The following is an 11443-nucleotide window of genomic DNA, read 5'->3' on the forward strand; positions in this document are numbered from 1 at the left end:
AACACTCTCAAGGCTCGCTTACACCTAGTAAACATAAATACCCACGAGAGCAGCAGATTGGACAGCCGTCGCCGTAGCTCAGTTGGTAAGAGCACCGGACGCGATATTCGGAGGTCGTGGGTTCGGATCCCACCGGCGGCATGGTTGTTTTTTCTGCTGCTTTATAAGTAATTTTCTTTAAGCGATTTATTAATCTAAGAGTTATTATCCTACTGATAAGCATAACACATTAAAAAAAAAAAACTAACGTTCCCCTATGCACCTTGGTTTCGGTGACTGTTGGCTCCCTTCACATATATATATATATATATATATATATATATATATATATATATATATATATATATATATATATATATATATATATATATATATATATATATATATATATATATATGCTAGTCCATACAATTTCTCTATAGAAAGTCTGTAGACTTTATTGACCAAAGTATATGCCGTGAAGAAATTTTTGTAAGGGGGCGCCGTATTTTTGGTACGCCGGTTGTAGTGGTGCTAACATTTGAAGCAGCATTATAATGTCGTCGGTCCTCAGTCTGTGGCGCACAAGGGACGCTGCCGCGGGTTCGACTCACCGACAAAGCGCAGACGGGCTGCGTGTAAAGGTTCAGAATAACATATTTATTTCCGGGAAAAGCACAGTGTATGCACGCCTTCTGCACGTGCCACATTTCGCAAGAATCAGTAGGCCCGTAACCAGAGTGAGCACGGCATCGCCAATGACGCAGGGATTGATGTGGTTTCGTTAATGCTGCGATGATGCCTTCACTCGCTGGATCTGGTGTAGACGATGGTGATGAAGAATCACAGTATTGTTCTCGATCCTGCACCTACTAATTAACGTTGCCATTAACCAGTATAGACGTTTGCTCTCACACAGCACAGGAGCGGTGGGAACTTCTTCCACATGCCGTAGCCGCGCAGCTGGCCGGCGAATTAAGCTTCCGGGAAGGTTGCTAAGCCATGTGCGACCGTATACAAAGTTGGCCGGACGGGACGCTCATTGTGAAGCTGAACGCAGCACCATTGTCAGTGTCTGACGTGGTCCCAGAACCCCTCCCTTTGCTTTATTGTATTGTTCGCTGGGCTTGTGTGCGTGCGTGGCGGCATGCGCGTACGATGCAAATCAGTGCGAGCTTGCGTTCTGCTCGTGTGCGCGACAGTCTAAACAGCACGTGCTCCGACTTTTCAATGTAACAGAGGAAATGCCCACAGGTACCGTGCCATGGAGAGAAGACTCGAGCAAACGTGCTCATTGTTCCCCGCGTACGTGGCATTCCTCGCTTTTTGGGGTCATAATTAAGTGCCGCGGGAGAGCCACTTAATTGGGTGATCTGGCACGGGCTGCGCGCGACGGAAAAATGCCTCACGCGGGCCAATCCAACATGATATAGTGTGGGATCTTACTCCCTGTGCGGAAAATTCAGCGCGCACTTATACAGTGCTGTGATGTCTTTACCCGCAGAGAAAGACGACCATGAAGCTCATCCGCTGGGTCGAGGTGCACATCGGTCGGTCGCGCAAGAAGGCCAAGAAGACGCCCACCAAGCAGCAAGGATCTCCCCGCTGCGGAGATGGCCCGTCTGAGAATCTCGCTCGCGCCTCACCTTCGGCGGCGGCCCCGAGGCTACTCAGCGGAGGGCAGAGCTGCTCGCGTGTCGGCAACTCGGGCCGCCCCGAGCTTCACGCGAAGGCCGCGGCGGCTGTGTCCCTCCAGCCGCAAGCCTGCAGCCTGTCCAAGCTTCCGGTGGCGCACATCCGCACCAGCTTCCTGGACCAGGCTCCCATGTCGCCGGCCGACGCCAACTCGCCGCGCCAGCGCAGTCGCATAAAAACCAACCCGTGGATTGCGTCTCCGCGAAGCCCCTGCGGAAGCAGCTCGGCCGACTCCGGCTGGGCCGGCTCGCGCTCCTCCACCGGCTCCGAGGGCTCCGAACCCGGAGACGTGACGTCGTTGCTTTTGCACGAGCCTTCCTGGCGCGGAGGCCACTGGGCCTCGCTGGGATCCCTGCCGCCTGCGCGCAGCAACCACGTGGCCTCGCTGCTCGGCGCCTCACCGCTGCGGCCTCGCAACTCATCGACGCTGGACCGGCGGCCATCGCCGCTCATCGGGTCCAGTGACCTGCGCTTGGCGTCTGCGACGACGCGGCGACCAGAGTCGGCAAGACTGCAGCGTCGCCAGACATGTGGCCGTTCTCTGTTTGGCACTCGCATCAGCGACAACGACAGTAGCGCCAGCAGCGACGACGAGGCGTACTCGGAAGACTTCCTCCAGTCGGAGGACAGCAGCGACGTGGTGACGGTAGTGAAGGCTGCCGGCACCCCACAGACCGACTCGGCCTGTGACCCCGGAAGCTGTACCACAACGCCTCTGTCTGAGTGCTCCTCTCAACTACAAAGGACTGAGACGCTGGCCGACAAAGTGCGGCGGTTGCGAGCCCAGAGGGTCCTGGTGCAGCAGAAGATGCATGAAGCTCGTGTTGAGGAGCAGGCTTCACGTGAGCAGCGCATTCGGCTCCACCGAGAGTTGATGCAGTTTCGCAGGCTCATGCTGCTTCACTCACTGCAGGGGTTGCGCTCTGACCTCGAGCAGCGCACTGCCTGTATGGCATCGTCGTGCAGGGGAGGGACGCACTGATGTTGCTTTGTGCTCCACATGCAGAGTGGATGCTGAGAAGGGCACAAAGAGGCCCGTTGCCTGATGTGCGCTATGGTATATGTGGTTGGCGTTCTCATTTGGGTGTATGTTGTATTTTCTTTTTAATATAATGCAGCGGTCTATCGAGTAACGCAAAATTTGTTTGGTAGAAACCATAGGTTAATGTCATATTTGTTGCATATGATGTGGAAACTGTTGTGTACTGAAGAGCAAAGAGGATTCTTGCCACTGCAGTACAATGCGAAACATGAAACATTGCGACTGGAGCAGCTATGGCAGCTCTGGATATGCTTTGACGGTATTTATTACTGGTATACAGAAGTTAGCAGCCTGTACCATTTCCATATGCTTGTATGGCATTTAAGAGCATTCATGCTCTGTTAGGTTTGTTGTTTTCATGGACGTCCCCATCAGCGTTATGCCTCGCAGACTGGCGTGATTGGGCTTCGAACTGGAGGTAGCAATACAGTATGTTCATGCATGAGCATGTCTTTCTTCCTGAATCGTCTATGTGGCACAGAAATGCAGTTCGATCATTCCTGTGTTTGGCTCACATTAGGTTCATTGCACACATGCGTACTCGCTGCTCTGGTTTCTCTCAAGGCCAAAACGAGTCATTGACACTCGTTCTCCTAAATGCTGGCATCTTAAAAACAGGAAAATTATGTTGTAAAAAAAGGTTGCACCATAACTGTCCAAGATTTCAATAAGAAGTGAGTATTCTTCTGGTGGTTGTGCTAGCTGTAGTCTTGGCTGCTGACAGAAATGGCTGTAAGCCATGTCTTCATTTTTATGTTTGCTCATGTAATTAATTATCATGTAACCAATTATTTTTTAAGCTTGTTGTGTACATAATCTTTTACTGCCGCGGGCCTGAATGCTGCTTTCGCCCCTTGTGTGATCTGTTTTTCTAGTCACAACAGGAGTATGCCTCTCATGTATCACACCTTTGTGTACACTCCACAGCCATTCATGAACACTAAGTTGGCCTTACAGAGAGGTCGTCGTTTTGGCTTGCCATTTCGGTTCTAGCGAGTTGATGATTGAAGGTGTCATAAAAGTGCATAATCATCGCAGAGGATTTCTTATGTTTAATGTTTGGCATCAGTTTGGAGTTTCCCATCGTTATTTATTAACGATCCCTTCTATAAGTTGTCCATCTCCTTGTATACTCTCCTGGTCTCAACGTTGCTTGTTACATCAACTTGCATTCGAGCCATCAGAGTGAAAAACTAAGCCTTGAGGCATATTTTCTCTTCTTTATCGTTATTTGTGACGGGTTTTGTGAAGAACAGGAGACAATGTTCACAAGAGAGAGAGAAAAAAAAGCAAACAAAAACTTCTAGATTTGTTTCTAATTAAGCACTTTACTGTAAGCTGTGCTGTATGAGAAACCTTGCAGGCAGCACTGTGTGGTACAAATTTTATTTGACTCGACCTGAGCAGTGCACGCTCTTTGATCCGCTGTTGCCTTTCACAGAGAAAGCTAAGCTCCCAATCATGCATTGTTTAAATTCGCATTTGTTTATGCCCCAACCCTAGTTGTCTGCTGTGTGGCATCTGAGCCAGTGGAGTTTCGTGTTCTTTGCATTATTTTTTCTCCTGTCATCTTGCCCTGTTCTAAACATGCATATGGACGAACACAATATGCCTCCTGAACTTCGTCAATACATAGCTAAAAATACCAGTATGCAGCGATTTGTTTTCAGAGGGAATATATGCTCGTTTTTTGCAAAGTTCTTCAGCTAGGCTGCTCCAGCACTGCCTGGAGCTTGCCATAGTTGCACGCTTCAACTTTGCATTTTTGTACTCTGGTCACCGCTGTTGCTTTTTGTTTTTAGTTGAGGTTATAGTGCTAGGTTCATGCAATCTAGGCGCAACAACTGCATTCCAATGTTCCTTGCTGCTCGCTGCTGCATGGAGTATGAACGAGCGGCAGCCATCGTACGTAATCTCATGGTTCCCAGTTTCCTTCCCATGAACAAAGTCAACAGAGTTTATTTACACCCTGATCAAGTCTATGTATGAGGTGTGCAGAGCAGCATACCTTCGTAATGACGAACGTATGTGCAGCAGCGCGAAAGATAGCTTCGCAGAAATGCGGTGCAGATGTCAGTGCTGTATAACATATGTCCCACAATGAAGTTCAGAGTAAGGTTTGTGAACTGCACTCGTGTTCTGAGCCCCGTGACCACCGATTCCTCCGCACCGTGAAGTTCTACCACGGTCTCGGTTGGGTGTATAGTGATCTCTGGCTGGAACATGGTTCGCATATGACGTCGTACCTGGTAATCATTCATTTCCTTCTGTACTCTGAGGAGAGCGCCTTGGGCACTGTGTCTTGTGTGTGTACCTGCACGGCCCAAATTCTGTGCCAGTTAGGGCACGCACTTCAGGCCTAGACGTGGGTGTTCCCTGAAACGGCTCAGTTTGTCCCTGTGTGGTGTTCACAGCGTTTTTAGGAGCGTTTGTAAAGTGATCGACAGCTATTCTCTTCTGTTTTCTGCACTGCCTATTATAAAATGAGGGTGAGGAGCATCATTCTTAATTTTTTTATTTTGTCATTGAAATTGGTAGTTTATGCTCTTTATGAAAATGTGTGCTTTTTTTTTCACGCATGAAATGCCTCCCGAAGTTGCCTGTGCTGGCCCTTCTCTTACAAAAATTTTTTAGACAGTCCATGGACATCGTGTACACAGTTTATAGACTGTCTGTTGACATTTTTGTACAGGTTGCTTTGGCTGCCACGTTTCTGTGCTCCGTGTACTTGTCTCCATTGATGGGTTGATCTTCTCACCGAAACGGCAACAATGATTAACTTTTCTGCAGCTTTTTTATTGTGATTTTCATTAAGTGTAACTGGTTGTTTGAGATGTGTACTTTGAGCAGCAGTTCATGCGGCACTTTGTAGGCTTATAGAGATTCAAATGTTGCCACGAAGTGCATGCATTTTTAACTTTGCGTGGAGTCGCTGTGTCATCGCACGTCACCTTTTCCTTCCAGAGTTGACAGTGAGTGCACGATCCCATTTCTAAGCGGTACGGTTAACCGGATCGTTATGGGCATTTGTTGCAAGTAGCAGAGAAAAACCGAACGTTACTGGGTGGGGATAGGCTAAAAATTAATTTGCCGATTACCCATCGATAGGTGGCGAGAAGCAAAACAGCCTGATAGCGATGAGGCATTGTTGTATATTATTGTGTGTGCCAAAGACATAAACTGCAGGACAATTTGAATCCTTGCCTCGTGAGCCGAAGCTAAACCTGTCCTGTAGCATCAGCGACGGCAGCTCATTCCACCTTGAAAGCCACAGGTATCATTTTTGCTCCGATAGTTAATTTCCGCAGCAGCGACATTATTGTCCACGATGTCATTTCTAAAAATTCTATTCATTTCTGTCTGTTGGAACAGCGCAGCTTAGAAAGTTTGCTATTACCTGTGAGACTTCATTTACTGTAGTTGTTTGCTGTACTGGATTCCGGCCGTACGGAGCCGTGCATGGCAGAACGGTTCTGATGTTGTGAGCGTTTCTTCACCGCTTGATAGTGTTCCCAGCAGCAGTTTATTTTATCGCAGAGAGCATGTGAAACACGTAGAACTTCGATTGTAGTTCGTAACATTTTCTGACGTCCGTGCGAACGAATACAAAACTCGTACTCAACTATTTGCTCAGCTATAGTGATGTAGAAAAATCGTTAACTAGCCACTAGTGTGCGAACTAGATTTCTTCACATTTAGTGCTAGGGTCTCTTTGTAGACATGTGCCACTTGTTTGTTTTGCGATAGACGTAGCCAGCTGTGACATCTTTCCTTGCAGAGTACCGTCATTGACGATATGTATGTTGTAGCCTACCAGCAGTGTCGGACGTGCTTTGTAGACAGGAAAATAAAACGCTGTAATCGTTCGGTAAATATGGTAAATAGGCACCTCAGAACTGCGCCCGTATTGCTTTTTTTCTCGCGATAAGGATTTACATGTAAGCCCCTGCATTATTTTAGATTAAAGCCTGATTCAGTGTCTGAAGCAAAATGTTCTAAGAAACTGCCTTCCTGATGACTTCTGATATGGCGCATCCGCGGCATACAGCGCAGCGCAAGAAAGTCTATAGTTTTGCTTGCAAGAAAACCTATTTTTATTACTGCCGAGTGTTTATAATACATTTCAATGCATGGCTTTTTGCATGTTGGAACACTTGCGAGAAAATTCAGCCGACTTGTATGTTTTTTTATTATTCAAATTCCTCTCAAATTTAAAGGTTGAAAGATTGCTTAAGGAGAATTTATAGAAATTACAGGTCATCAAACGACATACAGCAACAGAGTGCACCACAAAATACACAGTACGCTGCATGCAGTACAAAAACAAAACCTTTGAACAGGGCCTGAACCGGCGATTAAAACGTGAAAAAAAAATCAATTTCTGGAGCTATTTGTTCACATATATATTTTGACTACACTGTCTGTAAGACCATACTATCGCTGATGGCACAAGGTCAGGGGCAAAATTTTTGGTCGGCCAAGTAGCTGTTGTGACCGAGAACTATTATGCAAGCGACTTAAAGTGCGGCGATTTCGGGCAAGCGGCAATGTGGGCAAATGATGTCCGCACATTTTTCTGTGTGGTGAGCAAATGAGGTGTGACACACTTGCAAAGCTGTAATTATGCGCGCGATAATGATAATGATGTAATGTCGGTTACGCTGCAACACGGTTATGAACAGCGTCGAGATGTCTTGCACATGTCTCACGAGGTGACCAGATAACGAGACCATAATTCATCGTGGTTGTGACTTCAATGCCTTGTGCGTGAAGCAGGCGTCCATTGCTGAATAAAATTCTGTCACAGGAAGTGTTCTATTTATTTTCTGTGTTTCGAAGTAAAGGTGTGGGGCTCAACGATAAGTGTCACAAATCCAAAGTAGGGGTACGTTAAAGCAAGAGGAAGTACTTCGGGAAGGCTGGCAGCTAGTCTTGAGGAGAGCCTTCCTTAGCCGTGGCAAGGTTTCTTTTGTTGTTGCCTTGACATCCTAAGAAAGGCCTTTGCTCAGAAACAAACTAGCCTTTCTGAGGTGCTTCCACTTGGTTGTGCCTTGCATCTAGGTAGTGAAGTGCGTTTCCATGAAGCTTGATAGTGCAGCTAAATATCCTTATTTCTAACTCGCTAAGGCAGGCCCTCCTCTAGGCTCATTAGGCTCCGCCCCCGGTGGTGGGGTCTGCGGGGAGCGCAGACCTTCCAGCCTGCAAAAGGTGGCAAGAGAGTGAAAGGCACGAAGACGCTGAAATTCAGATTTGGACTACATATAAACCAGCTTCTTGAAAAAAAAAAAATTCTTGCTGGACGATATTTGAGAAGCGGCAACCTTTAACATCTCAGGCATACCGCAACTTTATTGGAGCCTCTTTCAGAGCCCCTTTAAGGAAAGAGCGGTCAGGCTTCCTTTAATTTGAACTTTACATAATCCGCATAAATTCTCTCTCCCCTTCTGCTTATACTGGATGTCTCGCGTAATACAGACCAACACCCCAGAAAATGTCACTTGGCACTTCTGAGAACACGCAGTTTCTTTCGTTGTATTTTGTCTTTGTTCATGGCACATCTTCCCATTTTGTAAGGTATTTGTGCAGCAACAAATTCGTTCCTTTAAGGACTGGTATGTATACCTTGACGACTGTTATAAATGAAGATTTTCAATTAAATGGCTGTGAAGCGTCGTGTGCACTTCGCCTCATGATTTACTTACAGAAGCAATTACGTGGTACCGGTGACATTCTTGTACTCTAAATTTTGAGTGCGAATTGTCGGATAGGAACCGGATACTGCAGTTTCAGCGCGAGCTGGTGGCCTGTGAAAGTGTTCAGCATATCCGTATGCTGGAGCAGATTGTTCCAGACTTGAACGTTCCGGCCACTTCGGCCGCCTGTTGGATAGTGTTCTCTTTTGCGGGATATTTTCACGAATTGCGAAATTTTGTTTCAAGAGCGTTAGCTCTTAATTACTCATCACGTTTTCCTCGGGTCTGCCACCACCTCCCTTCGGTGTGAAATTTTCCAAGTCCGAGGAATTCAAGATGGCGTCCACATAGTAAATTGATATAGCAACACAATTGGCAATCGATTGATTGGTAATGCCATTAGTATATTGAATTGGGAACTGATTGCTGAAGTCACTCATATATTCAAGATGGCCGCCAATTGATGACGTCACCAATTAACCCAAGATAACGGCCCCCATAGGAAATTGATAGCAACCCAATTGGTGATTGATTGGTGATGTCACTGATGTATTGGTGATTGATTGGTGACGTCAATTATAAAACAGCTAACGCTCGTTACTCTACGTCTTCCAGACGGGGGCGGCATCATTTTTTTCTGTTCTTATGCAGTCTAATTTAAATTCGATGCTGATCACTATTTTAGAGAAGGAAATAACGCCACATGGTCGTGCATGGTTAATCTGGAGTTAACCTGTGTTAAATATCAGTAATGCTGATGTTTTAACGTTGCTGTGCATAACTAAATAATGTGTATATACAATAAATCAAATGATATAAAACCTCCGCGAGGCCTTAAAAGTGTAATAATTTCGTCTATTTCGTCAGCGACAGTGTTATGCAGCTTCACGCGAAGATGAGAAAAGGGAAAATTCGACCCGTCGTTAATGGCTCGTTTAATTAGTTCACATGCAAGTGACTGATCGAATCGATCGAGCGACTGAGCGGCACAGAATTTCCAGCTTGTTGGGACCTCGTCGCTCTGGCCGCTCGAGAGGCAGCGACGACTCGAAACAGGTTTTTGCTCCCCGGCGGCAGGAATCGCTGCGTTTTCTCTTGAAGTGAGCGAAATTCGCTGCCGCCGAAATGCTGCCTCGTTAAAGATCCCCAGGTGGTCGAAATTATTCAGACCTCCACTACAGCACCCCTTTCTCCTTCCTTCTTGACTCCCTTCTCTACCCTTTCCATTGCTGCGCGGTTCGGGTGTCCACCGAGATATGTGAGACAGTTACTCTTTCATCAAAAACCAAATTGCAAATGAACTTCCCGCCCGTCCACTACGTCCTCGCTCGCGGCGTACATATATCCTTAGAAAAAAAAAAAAACTGACGCTGTCTACGTACCGTAAGCGTACGCTGAACGCAGGCATTTTGCGGGTCGTTACGCCTTTCTTCACGTTCGAAAGCGATAACTTACGATAAGCTCTGCCATCGAGACACCCTAATGCTTAGTGCCGCCATCTGCTGTTAGGACGAGAACCATTTTTGTCAACAAGCCGACAAACCGACGGTTCCCTTAAGCTTAGAAGCGGCATAATCGTCAATATAAATGGAAAAGAAAGAAAGGCAGGGGGCGTGGAGGCTAGCTCTCCAGTAGACAAGCCCGTGTCTTCCCACTTTCCATCCTTTCTACATCCGCAGAAGAAGCAGCGAAAGAACGGTGCCCCATTTATGGCCAGTGAACGCAATGAAAAAGGCAGGAGCAACGATGAATTCAGTCTGATGCGAGGGGTCCTGTTCGACTTTAGCTGAGCTAGCTAAGCTATGTGCCGGAATTCTCGCATATTTTGGCTCCAGTGAACTGTCAACCCAGTAGCAACAGTGTGCTCATCTCCTCGTTAGTATAGTGGTCAGTATCCCCGCCTGTCACGCGGGAGACCGGGGTTCGATTCCCCGACGGGGAGCTTTCTTTTTTAAAACGGTTTTTTTTTTTTTTCAATACAAAGCAAGAAAGTCCTAGCGCAAAATGAATGAATATGCCAAGGCAGTGGAGATCTCCGCAATATTTTCGACCACCTGGGGATCTTTAACGTGCACTGACATCGCACAGCACACGGGCACCTATGCGTTTCGCCTCCATCGAAACTCTGCCGCCGAAGTCGAGTTCGAACCCGGCAACTCCGGGTCAGTAGCCGAGCGCCTAACCACTGAGCCACCGCGGTGGGTACAAAATTTGGCTGCATCGAGCGAAATACAAGCGCTTTCGAAAACATGCAGGCAAAAAAAAAAAAAAGCAACCCCTCCAGTGCACGTAACAAGTCGGAAAAGACATATTTTCTCGAGCCACACAGCCAAAGGTAATCGCGTTTTAGAAATTCTAGAAGCTGATATGGCTATTACTAACGACCGACTACAAATCTCTAATTGCAACTGGGCGCCTGACTATAATAGTTAAAAAGTTAATTATTAGAAATTAGTTAACTAGCTTACTCGATAAGATGATGATTCACCGGTTTTCTGGCGTCCGCCAAGCCTCGCAATACCATGCCGCAAAAGCCATATTTTGCCTCAAAAATCCTATTTTTGAAAATCACTCAAAGTCTTCCTTGTAACGCCCGACGGTATGCTATCGTCGCTTTCGTTCTTGTGCTTGGCGCGTACGAAATTAACGCCAGTTTTTATCAACGTTGTGGCTGTTGATATTGCGGTATTTGCAAGCTAACTATTACATCAGTAAGTTCCCTTTCAAGCCTCTATGACCGGCATACCAGTTGAAAGGGCGGTGGGTATTGGGGATATTTTTTACTGCAGCAATCACTTTAGCGGAGCGGATGTTGTTGCTGCGACGTGCCTCTTCTTCGCATCTTTTCTTTCGAATGTTTTTTTTTTTTTCAACTCCCTTTTGCCGGCACGCGGCAGTGATATTGGTCCAGTTGGACACTGTGGTTTTCCCTTGGTGTGGACGGACGGAGGGGCGAAAACTTTGGACAAAGAGAGGTGTGATAATTTGGTGTGGGGTGTGATAATAAGGTGTGATAATAAAGAGATAATGTGGC

General features: G+C 46.7%; 1 protein-coding gene and 1 non-coding gene across 5 annotated transcripts in view; both read left to right on the forward strand.

Moving 5' to 3' along the window:
• The window catches only part of LOC144098916 (uncharacterized), a 28439-nt gene extending 20450 nt beyond the window's left edge, over positions 1-7989 (forward strand). For all 4 annotated transcript variants that reach the window (XM_077631867.1, XM_077631868.1, XM_077631869.1 and 1 more), the window contains one exon: positions 1484-7989. In XM_077631867.1, the coding sequence (XP_077487993.1) occupies positions 1496-2656 (1161 nt within the window). In that variant the 5' untranslated portion in view covers positions 1484-1495 and the 3' untranslated portion in view covers positions 2657-7989. The remainder of the gene's footprint in view (positions 1-1483) is intronic.
• A 2290-nt stretch (positions 7990-10279) lies between these two features.
• On the forward strand, positions 10280-10351 carry TRNAD-GUC (transfer RNA aspartic acid (anticodon GUC)). The gene has a single exon. It is a non-coding gene; the product is annotated as a tRNA-Asp (tRNA).
• The last annotated feature ends 1092 nt before the right edge of the window (positions 10352-11443 follow it).

This window comes from Amblyomma americanum, chromosome 7, assembly GCF_052857255.1.
Source record: "Amblyomma americanum isolate KBUSLIRL-KWMA chromosome 7, ASM5285725v1, whole genome shotgun sequence".
NCBI lineage: Eukaryota > Metazoa > Arthropoda > Arachnida > Ixodida > Ixodidae > Amblyomma > Amblyomma americanum.